The 23,473-nt window shown below is 43.2% G+C and overlaps 1 protein-coding gene across 1 annotated transcript in view; it reads left to right on the top strand.

Moving 5' to 3' along the window:
• Positions 1 to 23,201, top strand: part of CDHR1 (cadherin-related family member 1) — a 44,493-nt gene extending 21,292 nt beyond the window's left edge. Inside the window, exons 11-17 of the mRNA XM_009877587.1 lie at positions 1,535 to 1,738; positions 4,643 to 4,795; positions 8,440 to 8,604; positions 10,762 to 10,829; positions 13,384 to 13,612; positions 14,536 to 14,790; positions 22,339 to 23,201. Coding sequence (XP_009875889.1) covers positions 1,535 to 1,738; positions 4,643 to 4,795; positions 8,440 to 8,604; positions 10,762 to 10,829; positions 13,384 to 13,612; positions 14,536 to 14,790; positions 22,339 to 22,881 — 1,617 coding nt within the window. The 3' untranslated portion in view covers positions 22,882 to 23,201. The remainder of the gene's footprint in view (positions 1 to 1,534; positions 1,739 to 4,642; positions 4,796 to 8,439; positions 8,605 to 10,761; positions 10,830 to 13,383; positions 13,613 to 14,535; positions 14,791 to 22,338) is intronic.
• The last annotated feature ends 272 nt before the right edge of the window (positions 23,202 to 23,473 follow it).

Below are 23,473 nucleotides of genomic sequence, written 5' to 3'. Positions count from 1 at the left end.
ATTTCTGAATCTAGAGAATCAACATTCTTTATACTATGTAGATAACTGTTCTCTGTGTTTCATATTTTATTGCCAAACTGGGAATTAATGTCTTGTAACTTCCATGTGATGTGATAGATAACTGTCAAATCTACAATTAGTAACAGGACTGGAGGGGGGGGTCATGCAATGTCATATCAGTACCCGCTTCTGAAGCGTTGATTGGTCACATAAAAAAAAATCCTAACACCTTGATGAGCTACTATCGTTGTGACAGGATGCATTATTTTAAGCAGTTTCTAAAGACCAAGAGTTTAAAAATGTAGAGTTAAATTGTGAAGACCGTATCAATTTTCTTCAACAAATGCACATTACAACGACAAGACTTTGTTATGGCAAGGACAGTATTGTCTAAAGGCTGCTCTGAAGGTTCCCACGCTGCCAGAACCAGTGTATCATCCCCAAGGGCATTTTCTTGCTAGTGGGCTCAAGCAGCTTGTTGAACCTGGGAGGTCACAGGTTTCCCATTGTCCAAGTTAAACTCAGGCACTGTTTCTTCCCCTAATCTCTCTGGTTTACTGCAGCCTGCTAGAGCTCCCCAGATACAGGATTAGTTAAGCCCTTCAAGCTTTTCTGATGATCTAGTTTTATCTGTGGTGACCTGGAGCTTGTGCAGGCTACAAAATCTGCTTGAGGAGCCAAAAGGGTGTTGTATTAACCCACGTAGGTAGCGACAGGCTCCTCAGGAACCAGGCTAACAACCTCAGAGAAATTTAAGAGTCTTGTGCCTTTGGGCTTGAGCCCTTTCAAAAAAAAAAAAAAAAGAGGCATGTTAGAGAGAGCTCTTTTGTTACAAAAACACCAGCCAGAGTTTCTGTCCTGAAAGAAGTGTTTCAGGTTCAATCCAGTGAATCAGACTGCATGTTGGAATTGTTGAAACCCAAACAGATTTGATCATTTAGTTCAGAATGCCATCTAGGTTTGCTTGTCTATCTGACTACATCCAGTTTAAATTAAGCTCATCTAGACAGCAAAGCTGAATTGTAAACCAGCAACTAAATCTCAAAAAAAGTGTGTCATTTTTCTTTTTCAAGTATTTGCCTAAATACCACAAGTAATTTTTCTCACAGAGTTTTCAAGGCTGCAGTCCTTGCAGCAATGTGAAAATTAACTACCTGTGGTACCACAACAAATTCAAAGATTGTCTTCTTTTTCTATTCTGTCAACACTTTAGGCAAGCAATTATCTTGCCTGTATTAGATTATCTGTCTTTAGAGAACTATTTTCACCTAGGGTGAGTTACTAAACTCACAAAATGAGGAGGAGAATTTTTTCACTGAGGTTTTATTGAGACTGGTTTATTACCATAATCTTCTAATCACTATAAACTTCAGTGTGAAATGGACTGAGATTTCCAAATAAATATAAGGCTGTGAATCTTTGTTCAAGTTAGTGCAGCAGGGTGATTTGTACACACGGGACACAATACCTGACCATGGAACTGAGGAATGAGAGTATACCCTCATAATTCTTTTCTCTCTCCTGCGTTCCACAGGCATCAGAAGTCAGTGAGGAAGGTGAAACCTCAGTGTATGCTTTTGCCATGGTGACTATACGGGTGGTTGACCTCAACAACCATCCACCAACGTTCTATGGAGAAAATGGTCCCCAGAACAAATTTGAACTGACCATGTACGAGCACCCCCCAGAGGGTGAAATCTTGCGAGGATTGAAGATTACAGTCAACGATTCAGATCAGGTAAATGGAAACTATGTGGACTTTCAGTCTTCCTCCCCTATTTTCCCAAACACTAGAAAGAGTTGTCAAATGGGGAAATGTCATTTTAGGAACTCAACCGTTTCACCTGCATTCCCCAAAAGCGTAGGGCAGACAAACTAGTTGCAGGCTCCCTTACCACAGGGAGTTTGGACCCAGAAGTATACTTCTTCTTTCATACACTGCTATGTTGATGAGAAAAATGGTCATAAAGCTGTAGCCCAGTTCCCATGGGTGACTAAAGTTTAACAGTCTGTATGAACTTCCCCTAACTACTGGCTGCTTTCAGTTGTTGTCAGTGTAACATCCAAGAATGTACTCCCTTTGTAGATTTACTTAAAGTTTTCATTCACTTCAGTAGCTTCAATTGCAATTGCTATCCATGTCTTCTCAGCCCCTGCTGCAAACAGTACAGACCATATGATTACGTTGGTTTTATTACAATATATTATCATTCTGGCCCTTATGTTACAGCCAGAGTCTGCAGTGCATGCTTTGATAATTCACTCTCACTGGAGTGATATTTTTAGGTAATCTTAAAAATTATGCCAGAGCCTAACTAACTCCAACCAGGTAGAGAAAAAGGAAAGAAGATGCCATCCATCTCAGCCGTCTGTCTGGCCCGTGATGCTTATAGATGCTATGGTGATGGTTGCTATAGGGATCCCTAAGCTAAAGGCTGTATGAATGGCATCCATCCGAGTTAGCCTGAGGTTAGGTAGTGACAAGAGAAAAGCTTAATGCATCAGAGAATGCTCTTATATAACTGTTCTCAGTATTGTGCTGTTTTGACTGCATTGTATTCTGTCAAACCCACTAGGCTTCTTCCCCCTCCCTCCTGCTGCTCTGCAGCAAGTAGATAAATGACTGCTTTCAAAACACTGCTACGTCTATCTTGCTATTGTCATGGGGGATGCTGCTGCAGAGGGAAAGAAACAAAACCCATCTCTTCTGTTTAGAGACAAAATATATATGCATTGTATGTGGGCTGACAAAATATTCAGGCTGCAAGTTAGGCTATAAAATAAGCAGAAAACATTGCTAAATACACTGTATATATTTCTCAAGAAGCTTCCTAGTGCAGTGTTAGACATCACTCTGGGAAGGCTGGGTTGCTTTTCTTTTAAGGCATAGAATGGAATGCTTCCCCTTCTGCACAAGACTATACAGAGAAGAAAATTAAATACTTGTCTGTTTCTGACATAGCCATTAATGACTCTTTTGTGGGGATGGATGGTACAAGTGAGGAGGAGGAAGCTGTGAGGAAGATCTGGTTTAGGCCTGCAGTTTGATGGAAATGTCATCTATACTTGCAAGAGCATTATGCAGAAATTTGTCTGCCAGCCCTCGCCATCCAACACGCACAGCCTGGGGCTCGGTGCTGTTGTTCCTTCAGTCATACCTGTGTCCTCATGGCTGTCCACTTGGAGACGTACAGCAGCATGGCTTGCTCCGAGCAGATCTGGGTTCAGCGGGCATCGCTGTCAGAAATGGCTCAGCCGTTGGAGGGAGGAAGTTCTCTCTCTACCCCTTGCCATCGTCCCTCCAGCCATGTACAGTCCCAAGAGCAGAGGACTGTGTACAGTCTGACAGTCCCTTCCCCATCAGCCTTGTTTTCCATAGTCCAGCAGCTCTGGCTTTGTATGTTTAGCTTTGTTACCCAGCAAAAGAGAGCCTGTTGTCACCTCTGTAACTGTGGGAGTTTGTATGACCGAACAATGCGGACCAATGAGTTCGGATCCGAGATCATTCGGTCACCCTTGGGGGACTACTGCTGAATACTTTTCCTTTTGACATGAGCTAGGGTTGCAGCAAGAACTGCTCATAACAAGCCCTCCAGGGATACAACTGAAAGTAGTTATCCTGTTTGAAAGTTATTATTAGAAATCCTTCATCTCGTGATTCATGCTAGGGGGAGAATGTGGCACCAGCCAGCCAGTGACTCTGGCTCGTTGGTCTCGGTGTGAACAGGATATTATTTGAAAAACTGGTGCAGTGGGCTCAGCTTGTTTTCCCACTTTCCCTGTAAGGCAGAAATCTGAGAATCCCCATTTCATGTTTTTTCTTCCATGATCCAATCTGGTTTAAAAGAATTGATCTGGCCAGCTGGCTCTGGCTCACTCTTCCCAACTCACATACAAGTGGTGCTAACCTTTTAGATACTGCTGCTTCCCATATCCTTTCTGGCTGGAAGTTTTTTCTACATTATGCGATTTGACTTCTCCCTTCACCTGGAGTTGTCAAATATGTGTCAGATTTTATTCTCTGCTCTGTCCCCCTAAGCACATCAACTTCCAAAAGGTCTAGGGGCTGTAACTCTGGGCTAACTTAATCCACTCAGTGCAAATTGTGGAGTACCACCTTTGTTTTGGAACCACATGTCTTCGTGGCTCTGCACCATCATCCCAGGCTGCGAGCTCTGAGGACACAGGCTGGGTTTTTGAGGGTCCGTTTTCCTGACTCGAGCAGTTCAGCTGTCTTTCCTTGGCAGGAGTCAGGAGAAGGCAGGGCTCGCCTGCCGATGTGCACGTGGTGTCACCTCTGTCACCCACACTGGATCACAGCGTGTGGCATGACGCCCAAAGCTGCTTGCCACAAGAGTCCCTCTCTTAGCCAGTCCTGCTGCAGGGTTTTTCCATTATGACTGAAAGAATAACCAAACTTGTCAATCTATTTTAAGAAAAGCTGTATCTGTCTTGTGACCAGGGCTGGAGGGATTATATAACTAAGCTTCTTAGCAGTCTCTTGCCCAGGGGATGGAGAGCGGAGGGCTCTAAGCAGTAAGGCTCATTCTAATTTTATACAGTAGGAAGAAACAGAGCCAATCTGGGCTGTAAGAAATGCACCGTTCACTGAAAACAGTGTCTTATCTGCTTTTATTCACAGGGAGCCAATGCTAAATTCAACCTCCGACTTGTTGGACCTGGTGGCATCTTCCGAGTGGTTCCCCAAACTGTCCTGAATGAAGCGCAGGTTACAATAATAGTGGAAAATTCTGCTGCTATTGACTATGAAAAATTCAAGGTGTTAACCTTCAAGGTACTTATGCTTTCTGGGTCATCTCTGCCTGTGTATATGACATATGTACGATGGTTAATGTATCTGATGGGATCTGTCTTCTTAATCCACCTGGAACTGTCTGATGTGTTGTCAGTGATATTATATTCCATGTAAGGCAAAACTCATTTCTGCCTCTGGTTCATCAACTTCCAAAAGTTTAATGGGTGCATCTGTGGACTAATTTACTCCAGTCAGTGCAAAATGTTGAGTATTATCTCTCTGTAGAAACTCCATGCGTTGGTGGCTCTGAATCATTCTAGACTGAACCCTGAGGGTGTTATTTCTGCTCTTACAATGATAAATTCACAGGATGAAATCCTAGTTTCTCTGGAGCCAGAACTTTACTACTTAGTCCCAAGTAATTTGGTTCATGATAATGCTTTAGAATGTTGGCAGGCTGAAGACCCCAACTGACTGGAAGATAATTTCCCAAAATTGCTCACTGCCTTTGTCAGAGTGTATCTCTCTGTCAGAGTGTATGGCCTTTTGCAGACTGACGTACTCTAACCCAGCCATACAAGAACCAGCTTTCATCCAAAAGCTGGACCCTTGCATTGTCACCTTCCCTGACGGATTCATTGGCTCATCAACAAGATGATTAAGTAGTCTGGTTTTGGGTCAGCTGCCTCTGAACATAAGTGTGGATGGCTTAGTTCTGACCGCAAAAGCCATAGACAATCTCTGTAACCATTTTAAAAAAAAAATTGCCAAAACTATCTAGCTGAGTATTAACATACACGAGTTTTTGTACAGAAAGTGGCATTTTTTACACAGCCTAGAAGCCAGATGCCTGGATTTTGTTCTCACTCTTGCTATGTGGTTTGCTTTGTGTCCTTAGCAAGTCTCATTGCAGTGTGCTTCATGTCACCTCTTCTAATGTTCCTCAGTCATTTTGAGCTTCATAGGTTCTAGATGCTACAAAAATATGAGGAATCATTACTGTGTTAAAATGGAAGATTCTGAAAGGGCCATAAAGTGCTACCAAAACTAGCCATAATAAGCACACATTTTTTCAGGTTAAATGACCAAAAGAGCAGTAAAGAAGTTGCACATGGCCTCCTCATGAGTACAAATAGAAATTAAAGTAGTTGAACACAGAGTTAATTATCAGAAAAAATGAATTATTTTTTTTAGCTTAAGCAGTTATTCACTTTATTTTTTTAAATTAAATTATTTCTCCTGGAGAGAGACCATAAGGCTTTGCTAAAAATGTGGAGCCTTTGTCTGGATTCCAAATGAAGAAGGTGCAGCTGGATGATATGGTAGTAATATATGACAGCAAAAGCTTTATAAAGACCCCATTGCTGTCTCCATTTCCCTGAAAAGTTCAAATTGCTTCCTACTCAGTTTTAGATGCCAACGTAGTCATTCTGGTTAGATTTTTGGATGAAATATGTTCTTATTTCTGTTTAACATATATCCCACAGCAGCTCCAAAAAGCTATTTTCAGGGTGTTTTTTTTTTCTGCAAGGAGTGATCTCTCTTCTCTTGTTTGAAAAGCCAAATGCCAGAGAGGAATTAAAGCTAATTTGTCTGGTGGATGCACTGAAAAACTACCTGAAGTAAAGGCTACTAGAGAAAATCTATCTTCCATTTAGGGCTGGCTCTTAAATGCAGTTAGTAGTCAGGACCTCCTTCGTTTTCAGCCATTGGAGAGTTAGTGTGGGTTTCCCAAGGCATGGCACCTGTGGTAATTCGTATCCACCCAGCCTGGCCTTTTAGATCTCAAGTGCCTCTGCTAGAGGGGCCAGATATTGCTGTCCCACCTTGTCACGGGCTGACACATTTTGGGGCCAAACCTCCCGCCTCCACCTCCTTCAGCCTAGAATACATCCTGCCTTGACAGGAGCCTGGACCTACCCCTCCCATTCTGCAGATGCTCACATCTCCCACAGGCCAGGACCAGGTGAGGCTGAAATTATCTGCAGTTGCCAAAATCAAACTCTATTTTAAAAATGTACCTGCCACTTTCAAGATTACATCTCAGAATAAGTGCTGTTCTGGCACTTGTATTAACTGTTGATACGTAGTAATGTGAAGTAACAGTTTTATGTTTCTTTTTTTTTTTCTCTCTGCATAAAACAAACTATGCCACATTGCAGGCAAGCAAGCTGACAAAAATCCTTCCCTGAAGGAAGATGTTGTCAGCATATTGACATAGCTGGACTATGGCTGCTAAAAGGAGAGGGAATGAAAAATGAATGTAGAAAACAAAGTAAAAATACTGAGCTCCCATAGGGTATTTTAAGATGGGCTGATTCCAGCAGCAAGGATTACTCCACTGCAGATGTTATAATTTAGTTATAGCTCCATGTACATGTTAAGCAATAAGATTTTATCTCTGTGCTGCTTTGGGAGCTGAGACTGCTTACACGCAGGTTTTTGCTGGTGTCTGTATGACTGTCCCGTCAAAAATTTCTTTTGCTGTAATACCAGCCGAGACTCCCAAACACAGTTCACACAGACGTGCTGTGATCAAACTCCTCTTTTAGAGCAGATGTATCCTATAGTAATTACAAGCAATCCTTCAAGATTAATTTCTTCAAGACCCCCCTCACTCTTTATTTCCAGGCATCATAACTGTTCACACCATAGGAACAACTTCAGGAGGTGATAATGAGATAGCTTTTCCATGAATAGTTAAGCTGTCCCCCAGCCTCCCCAAACCCTGCTGCCTCTAGGTGACACAGACTTCTCTGAATCCAGCAGAGCACAGCCTGTGCCCCACAGCCTGCCCGTGGTGCCACCGCCTGCCCCACAGGGACCTGTGACATGCTGGGAGAGGGAAGATGAGCTCCCACAGCCCTCGTTGCAGTGAGGTGCTGCACCAGCAGAGACAGAGAGGCCGAAGCAGCCCTGGTCCACCTTCCAAAGCTCAAAGCCCACTTAGGCATTTGCCTTCCTTGAGGGAGCTCCTGCAACACACGCCTGCTGGGAATTAAAACCCATGCAGCTAGATTTTTCAGCTGAGCCTCTCTTACCTCAGTTACAAGTCCTGCCCACTAGTCTGTTAGTGGTGTGCTGCCCTCAGGAGGTTTCTAGAGCCCTCCTGCTTTGTGTTAACCACATCCTTGCCCAAGCATGAAAACCAAATGGCTGGCTCTTGGTCGTTGTGTTGGTCATTTGGCTTCAGCCCCTACAGAGCCCAAGACTGATGCCCTAGTGCTGATTCTGGGACTTGCAGCCACCCATCAGGGACCAGAGGCCTGGGCCAGAGGCTGTAAAGGTTCAGTGTCTCTCAGCACCTGTTGCTGAAACTGCTCTTTCTTGCTCAGTCTCACACCACCTGAGCAATAGCCTTGCTGCTCTGCCAGCCCTGCCTTCCTACTGACATTCCCCTGACTGGCTGAGGAGCAGACAGAGACACAGTCCTTTTGGGCTAAGAGAGAAAATATTCAGCTAAGTAGCTGAACTCCAGTGGAAAAGTGCTTGCCCGAGGCCTTGGAGGTCTCTCACTCATTCAAGTCGCTTTTCCCTGGGGGTATCTGAGAGCTCTCTGTTGCCTACTGAGAACCGATTTTGAGCTGTCTGGTCTAACCAGTGCGCCATGGGTAGTGGAAGGAAGCTCCTTTAAGAAATAATAATAGCTGCTTTGCAGTAATTTCCTGGTTTTCTCTTTTTAGCTTCTTGCAATAGAGGTCAACACACCGGAGAAATTCAGCTCGACAGCTGACGTAGTGATACACTTGCTGGATACCAATGACAATGTCCCGAAGTTCTCCTCCGATTACTACATTGCCAGGATCCCTGAGAACTCCCCAGGGGGCTCAAACGTAGTTGCTGTTACAGTAAGTTTCATTCATCTCTTAAGAACCTCTCTCTTTTCTAGGGGTCTGCGGAGACAGTTCAAGCACCTTAAAAATAGTGGGACAGAGTCAGCAACTCTTACCATTCAGCTTCTGAACTGAGCTCCAGGTCCTTTCCAGAATCAATGAAATAACCCTACCTCTGGAAAAGTAAAATTTTAGGCAAACATTTCTCAGAACAGCAAATCTGCTTTGTATTTTAATTAAAGACCATCTGCTTTTAAGACAAATAACATGGCTTGTGAATACTAAGAAAGACCCAATCAAATCGGTGTCCAGCAGGAAGATTCAGTTACGGCTAAGTGGAATTGGATTTACTGGATTTGCTTAAGGATGAGTAAGAAGAAAACAAGATGGCTGCTTACTTAGTAGGTATTAGTCTCCTCCTTCTGGGAGGAACCAGGCTGCCAAATGCATAATTAGACAGCTAATGAAGGCAAGAACATTATATTAAAATGCTTAGAGCTAAGAAAGATCCTGGTGTATCTTCTCACAGCGGGAAAAAATATGCCTATAGATTTCCCAGTACCTCACATTTTCATAGCTAGAAAGTCACGAGCCTTATGTGCTGGAGAAACATTTCCAGCCACTAGTGTGAGCTGTGTCTCTTTAATGCTGCTGCTGGGGCTGGGAACACATTTCATGTCACAGAGGTGAGAAAGCTCCTGTTCAGAGCTGGGTAGGTGACACATGTCACCCTGCAGAGACCTCACAGGTGAGGATGGTAGAGACAGGTTGCCAGGGATCTCCAGCACAGGCTGGCTGCAAGTAAGAAAAAAGTTAAGTAGTCAAAATAATAAAGCACAGAAGGGAAATTTTAGGAATGGAAGAATGAAAGAAATGGAACATAAACAATACAGGAAAGGTTATTAGAGGAAACTCATAGCAAAGCTGTAGAAAGCAGAGACTCCCAAACATCACTATCTTTGCAGCAAGAGCAATAAAAAATTCTAGGATGTGGATAGCTAAAAAAAATGGTTGCAAGGCAATAAAACTAGCCATTCTGAGCCACGGTGCACAGGACAGAATAGCTGAGGACTTCATGTAAAATTTACTGTCATGTGCTGTCAACTCAGTGCTTGACCCAGATTCACAAATATGCTTTGCAAACTGAGATACTCCAAGCATTCAGGGTGGCAGTTCTGACAGAAGTCCCAGGCCTGCAAAAGTTTTAGGAAAAGTTAGGCAGTCGTAAAGTAGGCTGCAGTCAAAAATATGGGGTGAGAGAATCCAACAAGCTCATGTCAAAAAAAACACCTATCAGTAGGGCTGCAGGTGTGTTAGGTTAACCACGCAGGAACTGAAAAGATTGTTCCCATTTTCAAGTATTTAAACAAGCAGATGAATGAATCAGCCATGGCTGCCCTGCAATTTGATGGCCAGATACAACCGGGTAATATAACGTCTCCTCAGAGCTATCAGAGAAACAGGAGCTTATGGAAGTAGCTTTAGCAAATCAATAGCTTTCCTAATCCTGACCTAAGAAAGGAAGCCAACAAGAGTCCGGAACAAAGATATCATCTGGCGTAGTATCTGCACTACTAAAAGTCACATGGGCGCAGGAGCGATTAAAATATAAACAAAGCTGAAATACTGCATGCAGATTGAAGGGCAATGTTGTCATGCATTATTTTAAATTAAATCAGTTTAAACGACGGAGGCTTAAGAAATAAAAGTAAGTAATTGTGTCTAGGGAATGTACATTAATATTTCATTGATAATTAGGAAGGCTTGAGAGTGGGCAGTTTAGTGGTGTCGCTGAGACCAGCTTCGCCTCTGTTTAAGGCAGGATATGTTAAATATCAATACCTGGAGCCATCTAGTGGCTTCTCTCCCTGCCAGAGCCTCCGGGCACCAGCCTGGCCAGGAGATCTGTGGCCTCCCCCCCCTCCCAGAGCCCCCGGGCCCCAGCCTGGCCAGGAGACCGGCGGCATCTCAGCAGCTTCCCTGCTACAGACGGTGACATTTCCTTCTGTTAGATTGTGCAGTTTTCTGGGTGTGCACTTGTTTATGTGATTTTTTTCCCCTAAAAGTGTGATGGCAAAAGGAGGGAAAATCATTTGGGTTTTCACATGGCCTGTTGTTAAAAGAAAAATGAAACATTAGTAAAGGATGATTCTCTTATTTTCTCTTCCCAAGGCTACCGATCCAGATTCAGGGCTTTGGGGAGAAATCAAGTACTCTATCTATGGAACAGGAGCAGATCTGTAAGTAAAAAAAAACAACAAACAAACAGAGTTTTAGAAGAGTTTTTTAAAAAGAACAGACTCATTCTTGATTTGCTCATTTCCAAGGACATTTATGCCATGTTCTTTGTGAGTTCTGTGAAAATAACAACAGAAAAACTAGTGTGATCATTAAACATCTGCTTCATGAACCCATGGAATTTTACCCACAAGCCCCCAAAGAGACATAAGGCAGCTGAAATACCAATACACAGGGTCTATTCAATCACTGTTTGAAAAAAGGTTGTAAAAGAAAGGGGCAGTTTTGGTCTAGTTGTTGTGAAAAGACATTTCTGAAGGAAAAAAATCTCTTCCTCTTTCTCCTTCCCTTCCCATATAGCTGTACAAAGAGTTCCATTTCAGCTCTTGTCAAAATAAATCAAAGATGACAAGCCTTCCAAGAATATAAACTTTAGCTTTGGAGGCCAGCTGCATTGGATGTTCAAAGAATCTTATATCTTTAAACCTAATAATCCTGCATAAGGGAAGAAGCTGCTTACTTGATTTTGTAATAGCACCTAGCTCCCTCTCCCTGTCTTGGGGGTAAGAACATCCTGAAACACTGGTTTCTCCCACACTGCTTCCACCCAAGAAGTTGCCCTGTCCCGTTGCTCGGGGGTCCCAGCCATGGCTGGCTGGCATCACTAGCCATGAGAGATCTGGCTGCTGGAACCTGCAGCTCCTGGACATGGTGGGTCTGCAGGGCAGAATATTGGACATGAATGAAATTTTCAGACACTCATCCCCAGAATCCATTTTTTCTCTGTATGTTATCCACCTGGAATTAAAGATGAACTCTTCTTGTTAAAGTGAAAGCCACTTAGGAGACACAATCAGAGCCCAAAATCCAAGATGTTAAGGGTGAAACCCTTCTGTAGCCAGAAGGATACACATACAGGAGCTCTTCCAGGATGGATTATTTTGAGCTCTACACTAAGTCCTTAAGCTAACTGCTAACTGTATAGCAGCAAGCAGGCAAAGGTCATGTCGTGCAGGCAGAATTCTTCGGTTTAAAATGTAGCAGCTGGTGCAAAGAAGCTTGTGAAGGTTGTTGATGAAGGATTTAGGGAAAAATGAGTCCAACTTTATTCTGGTTGGAGTTATGGGGATGCTCACACTCACTGCTCTTATGCTGTTGAATGAGGAAATTAACACGTGAAGACTATTTTTTTCCTCTTAAGTATGATTTTTTTTTTTTAATTCTCTTTGTGCCAGAATGGCATGGCTCTACAAATCTGGGTTGATTTCCTAGCCCTGGGACCTCCAGATCTGCTGAGCACACAGCCTGATGCAAATTTGAGAGTTTCAATGAGAGGCATGATTTCTTCTGTCTCAAGGGTTATATCAGTGGATATGCAGTTCTGTTGGTAGAAAGATGAGCTGCACTGGAGTAAGAGGAATAGTGTTAAGAGTTGAAGATAAAACCATTATGCTGGCAATCCTACATCCAGGCTGCCAGTGGGAGTGGATCACACTGCTGTAATCTCTTCACATCAGTGTTTCTGTTCTTCTGCTAAAATGGGGGTAATGAAAGTCCTTTTTGTGTGGTGAGGCTGCGTTGGGTGCTGAGGAGACACTTAGCACAGGCGTTGTCTCTTGCCAAGTGTTTGCACAGCTCCTTCCACCTCCAGGTCTTGGCTTTCCTTGAGACTTGTATTTGTATTTAAGAAGGTAATGAAAACAAAAAAACGTACTGGATTATTAAGTGACCGTTTTCTAATCATGTTCAATTGCACTCACAGGTGCAATAAAGAAAATATTTTTGTTATCCTGTACACTAATTAAAGAGTATATAAAACCTTTCATCCGTTAAAAACCCAACTAGTTGGAGCCTACACTGGCAGTCCATTTTAGAAAGACAGTGTGTTGGTATCTTCTTTATAAATCCAAGCTTTTGGCTGACACTTTTGACGGTGTCGCAGTAATTACGAATGTGTAGAATTGAACTTGCTACAAATAAATCTGAACACCCACTCCATCCCAGTGCCAGTATATGGAAAAGTGATTATTTTTGGAGGAGATAATTTGCTCTGCACTTCAGGGGATTTGAGAGCAGCCATTTTTCTTACCCATTCTGAGAAGTGAAGAGCTTAAATATGATATGCAGCATGCTTCCTTTAGCTATTGAGGTGATATCAATCAATTCTAATTTATGCAGGAAATGATCTAACATATTGTGCTTATAACTCCCCCCAAAAATAGGCAGTTCCTTAATGTTTTAACACAAAGAAATCACTCTTGGAGAGGGCCATCACATTGAGCATTTACTGAGGACCAAGACTTTAACAGAAAATGCAGTTAAAGTGGGTAATGCACAATAGATAGAAAAACACCAGAGACTGGAAGTTCTCTCGTTTACAAGCCTAAAGGAGCTAGCCAAAGCCAGACAGAGTGAATGATTTGGAAACACCAGCCAGGCAGGAGTCGGATGAAGATACCCACCTTTGGGCACAACATTTCAAAGTTTAGAGCCCCGGGTTGTAAATACACCTCAAGGGACCAAAAGCTCAAAAGTCTTTCTCTGCTTCTTTTCCAGGTTCCTAATCCACCCGTCAACAGGTATAATTTACACCCAGCCCTGGGCTGTATTAGATGCTGAAGTGAACTCAAAGTATAATTTCTATGTGAAAGCGGAGGACACAGATGGGAAATACAGTTTGGCTGAAGTGTTTATCACTGTGCTAGATGTCAATGACCACTCTCCAGAGTTCAATGAAAACATCCAGGAAAAGACGATGATCATCGGGTCCCCGGTAAAGATAGAGGTGAGAGGAGACAGGGTGTGTCACAAAGCAGGGTGCTTTGGAAAAGCCCCAGCACCTCTTTGTTGCTCAGGGGTCATGATGAATGCCTGGAAGTTGACTTGCCCTGGGGCTTTATTTTGCGCATACATCTGTATGTAACAAATGGATTAAAACGTGGAATGGTAGAATTTACAGACTGCAGAGAAGGAGAAATAAATTCTATAGGCGAAAGATAAAGTTCTGTTACAGCATTTGAGCCATCAGCTGGTAGAGGATTCTGGGTTATGCAGTGACCATAAGAAGCCCAAATAAGATGAGTGAATGGAAGTACAGGCTTTTGAATACTTAACCTTCCTGACACGTCTTTGTGCTCAACCACACAACTTCTTTCCCTTCGCTTTCTAGAATTGTATTCATTGATCCAGTGTGGAACAGGAGGTAAAAAAAAAATAATTACAATAACAATTCAGAGGCAAAGGAGCGGAACATCCTATGTTACACATATCTGAATGCGTATAGTGAAGCCCAATTACACAACACCTAATGTTAGTAGACTAAACACCACAGCACAAAAATTAAGGCAGCTGTAGTTTGTAGTGTGGAGCTGATCCCGTTGTTCCCTATCACTTCACATTTGTTCCCCATGCTGTGTGAGAAACTCCCCAGCAGCGGACAATTTGCATTCTACAGATAGGTTATGGTTCAGTTTTCCCTCTTATTTAAGCTCATACAGAAAGAGCTCTAGTCCTGCTGTTCTTCACTAGAAAACATAGCATAGCTGACACCAGAGAGGGGGAAATTGTTTCCAAGATGAAACAAAAAGAGCCCAGCCATCTCACAGCATGGATATTATCAGAAGTGAATGCTCAGAAACTTCTGAAGTTTTGTCTTCAGGCAAAGCTACAAACAATAACATCTTTTGTTCTTTACACTTCCCCTACCAGGCCATAGATCAAGATGCAGAAGAACCCAACAACATTGTGGATTATTCCATCATGCAAGCAGATCCAGCCAATGTGTTTGATATAGACCAAAGCACTGGGGAAATCAAGCTGAAATCCTATATCCGTTCCCTGGACATCATCCACAACATCACAAAGAACAAAGACTGCATATGGTCACTGGTGGTGCAGGCCAAAGACCGAGGCTCCCCATCCTTCAGTACCACAGCAGTTCTGAAGATTGATATCACAGAAGAGGTAAGCAAACATTTCAGAAAAATCCGTAAGTGAGGTGATCCTTGCTCTGTTTCTGAGACAGCTTTGAAAATGTTTCAGGAGTTGAACTCAACAGCCAAAAATTTGCCAGCCGTTGCTTATCCTCTCTTGCTAGCTCTGTTTTGTAGAGAATTTCTAGAGCCTTGTGGTGAAGCTGGATTCTACAGCCATGACTGTAAAAGATATTTGGATCAGAGAAATTGCAAAGGTATAAAGGTAGGAGCGCAGTGTGGTTGGGAGATGAGTTTCCTGCATCTGATTCTTAGAGATATATGCAAATTAAGGACTATGGACTCCTGAGAGTAAAGGTAAATCCTGACTGCTACATTTCTGCTTTTTTGTTTTCATTCAGAAGAAAAATGTATTTTTCCCCTAAAAAAGTGAGTGTAAAGTAGCTGGGCCCAGAGTGAAATATATCAGACCAATTTTGCAAGTCAACATAAGTGACATAGGAAAAGTGCAAAAGCATTATAGAAATGCTTTAAAGTACATAGAATTTTGGATGTGAGTTTATAGGAAAAGTGCAAAAGCATTACAGAAATGCTTTAAAGTACGTAGAATTTTGGATGTGAGTTTATAGGAAAAGTACAAAAGCATTACAGAAATGCTTTAAAGTACATAGAATTTTGGATGTGAGTTTATAGGAAAAGTGCAAAAGTATTACAGAAATGCTTTAAAGTACATAGAATTTTGGATGTGAGTTTAATAATTGCAGTATTATTAGCAAATGAAACGACTCTAAAGATAGTGCATGCAGGTCAAGAGTCTCCTGTCAGCCCAACTTTTATGTCAACCAAAGAACGAGAAACGATTTATGGTGAGCAGCGCATGCTTGCATGATTCTTATTTATTGTAAGTGCCTTGCTATGCCTTTTAGTAGGTACCAGCAGGGAGGAAATGGCCTTTAAAGTAGATGAGAAACACATCATTAGCCTGACAGCGTCTGGACCACACACATACTGGGCAAAGATGCAAATGTCTTCCTACAGACGGTGACTGGTTTTCTCTTTGTTTCGTCAAAATGCACCCACTGCTCCCTCAGCTGTTACAGTCTTTGTCTGTTTTCTCCGTCCCCTCTCATTCCACTGATACTCCTTATTAGGTGCATTTTTATGATACTCCTGGCACTCAGTTCAAAACCTGCTGGAAGTTAAAAGGTATCTGCAGAGAACCTTTGTGCTCATCAGCAAGGTAAACCAGAGTAGCTCCTTGTAGTTTCCCATGCAAACTGTAAGTTTTGGAGGGGGTTTGTATGACAAATAAAGAGTTCAACCTGCAGCCAACAGTGAGAGCATCTACCCTCCTGCCTTGCTTCCATGCTTCTCACAGGGTGCCCATTTCAGGAGCACGTGGCACCGGGTAGCCTCAGGCACTGTCCACGCTGTTGGCCCCCAGCATCCAGCCCCCAACTTGCCCTCCCCTCCCAGGGCAGCTGGTAACGTCTCTGTGAGTGTGTGGGGCTGAGCTACTGGGCTGAAGGGTGTGGAGGGGAAGGTGCCCCACACCTCCTCTGCTGGGGGAGGAGACATGTCCCTAAACCGGCTGATGAAGGATGTCTGGAAGGAAATCAAGAGCAGCTGATGCTTTACGATGGCGTTTCCTGGATCAGCACCTGGATTCACCAACATCAGCACCCTCTCTGCTTCCTTTTCCCCCCCTCCAGCAGTATAGATTTGGCACAAGGTGAGGGAGTGCCCCTCCTGATAAAGTGTAAAGAGGAAGCAGAGAGTGCTCTGAAGACATGGATTCCCTTCAGACAAAGTTTTTCCATTCTTCCCACACTCTTCTCGATGCCATGTCCCAACACAGTGACTGTCTTTCTTCACTTGAGTAGGTCTCTTCAGCAGTATCTGCACCATCAGTCTGCTGTCGCATCCTCCATAAGCTTTTGTACATTTTGTTCATTAGTTCTTCTATTGCTTGCACTGATTTGGGTTGAGTGGGTTTTTTACCCAAGAACACCACATCTCCTCACAAAAGCCACTCTCGAATTCCAGCTTGCATGCGAATGAGATGCTCAGGTCACTCCACATACCCCTGAAACAACAGTCACCGCTAACCCTTTGTGAAGAAAACAGTCTCTTGATACAGGGACATTGCGTACAAACTCTCACACACTCACACACAAAGACACTCTCTCTCAGAGGCCGTTGCAAATATACATTTCATCCCTTTGTGCTCCAGCTGCACAAAGTCTCTTTTAGTGAGCTGTTTGTTGGGCGTTTATGTATTACCAATTTTGGATAAGGAGGATATTTTTGAATGCATCCTCTTGAGGTTTCCTGCAGTGTTAATCACACTAAGTAATTAAGCAGGCATATCTTCTGATTAACATTTACCATTGCAATTAGCAAAAGGCTGTGCCCTTCGAGATAGATGCCTTGTAGCTAAGTTCAGCAGTATTGCACATCAAAAGGACCTTTTGCTCTTGGAATAATACAGTGATAAAAAAATCCAAAAGCCTTTAATTTCACTGAGCCTGGTTTTATAGAAATGGGTATTGAGTGGCATGTTAACCTTCTATACTGCTGGAAAAAGCCACTCTTTGTTCACCCTTATGTCTCATTCAAAAATGTATTCCTGAAGCCCAAGATTTGCACCGAAAGTTGATTCCCACTCCTGATCCTGAGGGATGCCTCTGCTTCTTCATGACTCCATTGAGGTTCTGCAAATATATGGGGGCTTTTATTTACACTTATTCATGCACTGAGGCTTAAGGCCACATTTACACAGCGTAATTTGTGGTTCTTAATAGCTTTGGCCACTCACTTAGACTTCTCAGTATAGCTGGTGAGTCTCAGTTTTAGATTCCTCTGATTAGAAGTTTCACTAAATACCTTCTGTGAATAAATGTGGGTATCTCCTCCTCTCTCATACTAACTCTGCAACCACAGAAATGTCGTGGCTGATGGCACTGAGCATCCTTTGCCACATTTGCCAGTCACCTAGCCTCTTCTATCCACAGTTACGTGGACTTTGAAAAAAATTGTTCAGAGAAAGTTGGTTTGACTTAAGAAGTCTTGGCCCATGCTGATGTTTGTATGTCAAAGTGGCTTAAACGCAGCCTTCGTATATGGTGATAGCACCACTTTTTGGGATGAGCACTGGAGGAGGCAACTTATATTCTACCTTGGATCAGGAGTCACCTGTGAATAAAATCTGATCATCCCCACATACTGTAGAGATGCTTCAACAGCTCCGAACACACAAAGTGGATTTCTTTCAGATGAAAATGTGTTTGGGGAGCACACTTAGTGTGCTTTGGTGCTAGCAGCCAGTCCATCCCTGCAACCAGGCTAGAGCAATCTGAAACAAGACCCCAGAAAAGCTGAATATGTGGAAGTGGGCTCCTCCAAACCAGCTGGTTTGTTGTACAGATCCACTTATTCAAGTCAACACAGCCTAAATTGTCTATAATCTGTGATATCTTGGGCTCTTAACAGCTTTGCCTAGTTACTTAGGCTTCTAAATATAACCAGTGAGCCTTAACTGGTGCCATGGTTAAACAGCTCAACCACAGTCCTGTTGGGTCCAACTTGTGCATACATCACCTGCTTGTTCTGCTCACTGCAACCCATATATCATGAAAGGCTCTTGAGAAGCTGCCAGGAGATGTGGGTGTGGGCACACTGCAAACTGCCAGAGAGCAAAAAACAGAGAAAACAAGCCACCATTTCTATAGCAAAGAGAGACATGGATGTCCTCTTTGGAAAACTCAGTGTTTTGACGAGGAAGCCAGTGTGGAGGAAGAATAGCAAGAATAAGCCCCATGTGCTGAAGAGGGGTGTTTTCTGCATCCTGCCCTTCAGGTACACAGCCCGAAAGCATCTGTCTACACTTACGCTGCACAGTGTTGGACCTCAGGAAATCAGCTTCCAAGGCATGTGTCAATGTTTGAGCCCCTCATAAGCTGGTGAGTCCCAGTGACTGCTGGACACCAGCACCCCATGGGACTTGGGCTGAGGAGCTTCTCTGTAGGACACACACACACACACACACACACAGAGTCACAAGGATTCTGCAACAGAAGGTGCGTGCCCATTAAATTAAAAAAAATAGGTGACGTCATCTTTTAATCCAAACCATTGCTTTAATCTTTTTAATTGTATTCTTATCCCAAGATTGGACTTCTTTCTTGAAGCTGATACAAACAGCTTAGCTACTTCCAAACTTCTGCCACGGTTCTGTAACCCTCTAATTTTCTCCAGCTTTTCTCTGGGCCAGTGCTCATTATAACTGTGAAGTCACAGGAAAATAACAGCGGAACATTATCTTTTGTGAACAGCGTTATTTTAACTCTTTTGATGGCCATTAAGAAAGAGAGTGTTTCTTTCCAGGTTTTGACCCACAGAGACATGAGAGTGCTTCCCTTACACTTTCATTTCAGTACGTATCTGCTTTTGTTTTCATTGTGCAAGAAAAATCAGTACTCTTCAAAACGCAGCACGCCTCTTAGGAAAAAACAAAAGCTAAACAAGTTACAAAACAGCACTATTTGTTGACCCAGTTCTGACGCACTGTTGGCAATCGATTCAAAGACTTGAAGGTGTTTTGAACATGCAGGGTAGTTCTCAGGGCCAAACTGCTTAAACCTTGGTGGCCAAACATTCCCAGACTTTCACTGTCAAGAGTGTTCAGACTGCTCTCAGACCTGTTCTGTGTGTTAACTGACTGGGCCACAGTGATGACACAGACGAGACTGGAAAGCTTTTTGTTGACAGATGCACTTACTATAAGCCTCTCTGCAGGCTGGCTAAGATGATGACATTCCAGGCTCGGTCTGCAAGTTTATGGCCATGACAAACAGATTCTTACACTATATGCTTACAAAACGGCTTGCGTTTTATGCAGACATTACAGAAGAGTTGTTTTCCAAGGCTGATTCTAGGCAAAACTCTGTATAGGTCCAGTAACTACAATATACACTGAACCAGCTAATTATTATTGGTTTTAGTATTAATCATAACTGGAAGCTCTGAACAAATGTGAAACTTTTTGAGACCAGGGTGAGTTGAACGAAGTTGAATTCTCAGAATGCCCATCGGATTTCCATTAGTTCTTACTCCTGCAACTGTTGTGCACTGGCAACATAGACACATACCTCTGTTTAATCCCACTTATTCGAGGTTTTTAAATAGCTAGTCAAATAATTTTTACTGAAATATAGCATCTTCCTAAGTACATGTCATCTTTGTCCTTGTGTTGGTCCTATACTATTTAGCCATCAGTGCCTTGCTACAAAATAGACCTCGACAGCACTTATCATATGTGGTCTCATTTCAGGTCATGTACTACTTAGCAGGGTTTATCTGACACTTAATTCACCAGACTTTCACATGAAGTGAAGTAAACCAGGGTAGGATTTCTGTCATCTGGTGAGTTATAAGTACACAAAATCCCTGTAATGCAGAAGAGCAAAGTTGATGGGACTCCAAGCTCTACTAGTCACAGGCTGCTCTGCTTTTGGTTTCTAGCTCAGGTTCATTCCTAATTAAAAAATGGAAAAACTCTTTGCACAGCAAAATGATGAAATTAGTCACTACCTGTAAGGTAACACGGTCCATGAGTTCCAATAGTATTTCTTCACCCATTTCTTTTTGGCAATAGGAAACATTCAGGAAAAGTAAAGAGTGAGTTTGGCTAATGTGTTTGAGCTAGGTTGTGAAAACATAGAAGTGAAGACAATAAGGTGTTTATTAATGGATTTACATTTCCTAAGTTTAAGGGTGTGATTTAGAAATAATATTTCTGTGTAATACATGAAAAGAGGTGCTCTGAAGCATCCTTTGGAGAAACTGTTAGTCATTTCCCTCCACAGACTGGGGAGCGTTAAGAGGCGAGCATCTTAGTTTAGAGTCATACAGAGAAATCCATGAGATCTCACTTTAAATGCCTAAGAGTCAGAAGTTTAAGTCCAAGCTAGTCACAAGGCTCTCCTTATACTCACTGTCTTTGATATGTATTTTAACATGTGGTGACTACTACTCTGGAGGCATCCTTTTCTCCCCAATGACTAAAAATTGGGAGCTTAGATTGTTAACTAGAATACAGATAACCTGTTACTAGACAGGGAAAGTTTGGGTGAGGATTCCCTCCTGGAGTTGAAACCAGAGGAGTGGGGCATGGTGGGTAACCCTGCTGCCGCACACAGCTGCACAGAGCTTTATGACCAGATCTTGGTAAACAAACCTGCTCACAAATGTGTTGTTCCTGAAGGATCTCCTGGCTTTGTACAACACTGCTGTCTGTCCAGAGACCATTGCAGGAGCTTGTATTCATTATGATATTCTCTTGGAAATGTAGTCCAAGGGTGGACCACCATGCCATGAATAAGGCTGGTCTATGCGCCGTGCTGCTATCCTTTATTCCGTGATCAGCCAGGTGTTTATATGTGCTTCTTAGCTACTTTTAGTCTTTCTGGATGCAGTTCAACATCACTGCAACCTGTGCCTAGTTCAACACTCAGCTCGCATTATTTTATATGCTCTCTGTCCTGTACATTTTTCTCCCTGGTTCCCTAGTTTTATTTATAATAGATACTGGCCTCTTTTAAATATAACTATGTGAGGGTTGACCATTTCTCTTATTTTTGATATTTCCAGATCAAGTCCAGGGTAAAATCCTATATTTTAGGCCTCAAGAAACGTCCGTGGACAGTATTTGGAATTTGCATGAGTGGCGTCCTTTCCACCATTTCTGTAACAATGGTGATCTCCACCATCATGTACTGGAAAAGTGTGAAAAGATCCAGGCTTCACCCACAGGGCAAAATCCGCAAAATTATACGGGGACCTCCAAGACGCACAGTGTGCTAAGCTGCAAAGTGAACTGGCCATTCATTTGTCCTTAATATGCCATATGTAGCTTACGTTACTGCTTATATCTTTTATTTCTAAAAACAAAGCTCTTTAGCTCTGCTCATCTCCCCTACCTCAAAGAGTTTTGTTATGTCTGTAAAAGAGTACTTGAAAACAGAATGCAGCACATACCTGCTAGCTACTCATTTATACACTGTAATCTTATGAAGGTTTCTCATAATCTTTCCAATGCCATGCTCAGTAGTAGTCCTATAAACTGCATCACCATATCACCTGCAACTGTTTTTGAAAGATCATTTTCCACTCATAAACTTCTGTTTGATTTCAGCACTATTGTTCCCAGGAAATTAACTCTGAAATGTAGTACAACAATACACTTGCAGGTCCTGGAGCCAATTATTTTCTTGCTCCATTCTTGAAAGTTAAAAGAAACGCTATGGTGATACACAGAAATTGTCCTAATTTGGCCGTAATACCCCTGTAAGCGTTCATATTTGACAGTCATCCATCTCACAGTACTGTAACACTTGGCCAGACTCCTGCTCCATCTAAATTCTCCAAACCTGGACTGGCTCTTTGACTCTCATTTTTTCTTAGAGATGACTTCTATTAGTCAGCCCTGCGTGTTACATATTTTGGACAAATGAAATTTCCGGGTCACTGTCTGTCCCATAGAGTAAAAGTCATGTGCTTTCTTTGTACTCTTTTACAGACTCTTCACAAAGGGCCTATGGCCGCCTTTTTGATGCAAACTAAAGATAACCCCATGAAAGCCTTAGGAGTGCTAGCTGGTGTCATGGGCATAATGGTGCTGATAACTATCATGATCTCTACTGCCATGTTCTGGCGCAACAAGCGGTCCAACAAAATCACGCCGGTAAGAAGGATCATAAAAAAGAGACAGATCCCGCAGCCCCGGGCAGTCAGGATGGAGTGGCTGAAGTTCAAGAGGCCCAGTAATGCTGCGGAGAAGTTTGTCGTTGAGGAAGATGCCAAGAGCCTGCACAACGAGAACAGCAACAACAACGTCCAGGTTGCCCCCGTGCCGCCAACTGCCCCTTTGCCCCCGCCACCCCCGACCCTGGCTCCCAGGGGGGATGTTCCAGTGTGGACCGTGTCTGGCTCCCTCACCCCCAAGTACACAAACAAGCAGCCGAAGAAGAAAGGTCATGGCAGCACCCACAACGCCCTTGTGTCAGAGCTCAAAATGAAGTTTGAGAAGAGGAATGCATCTATCGGTGAGCCCCATATCTAGGGGCTCCTGGCAGCCCCCAGAGACCGCAGATTGTGGCTGTGCATGGACATATTTATGTGCTGTGGGTTTTTTTTGGTTTCTTTTTTCCCCCATTTCTGTCAGCACCCTGTGAACTGAGAGCAGCTTCCTGCTGCAATAGCCACCCCTCACCTTCTGCAAGTATTACGTGCTACGGAGTCACCCCACCCATACCAAACACTGCGGTCCATGTCCAGTTGCGACTGCAGCTCCTTCAGCTCATGTCCCAGTGCTGGTCCCTCCCTGCAGCTGTCTGACCAGCGTGCTGGGTACCCTCACGCCAGCCACAGCCTCCCCAAGTGAATGGGGATTCAGGTTTGCCCCTGTTTTGGAGGTCCCTATCCAGAGTCCTAGTTTTCAAACAAGGTGCTCTGCACCCAAGGCACTGGAGGATGCCACATCTGACCTGGTCTGGCAGGTGGGTTTGAGCTGCCCCAAAACCCGGCACTTCAAATCCAGATCCACTTTTGGAGACTTTGGCCTGGCCGTTGCACCAGCACTGAGTGGTTGGGCTGGTCTCCTGCAGCAGTGACACCACACACTGCAAGAGGGTAGGGCATAGCTGATACCCGCT

The sequence above is a fragment of the Apaloderma vittatum genome, unplaced genomic scaffold (genome assembly GCF_000703405.1).
Source record: "Apaloderma vittatum isolate BGI_N311 unplaced genomic scaffold, ASM70340v1 scaffold7431, whole genome shotgun sequence".
NCBI classification, from domain to species: Eukaryota; Metazoa; Chordata; class Aves; order Trogoniformes; family Trogonidae; genus Apaloderma; species Apaloderma vittatum.
The sequence above is the reverse complement of the archived record's forward strand: the minus strand, read 5'-3'. Positions and strand labels throughout refer to the sequence as shown.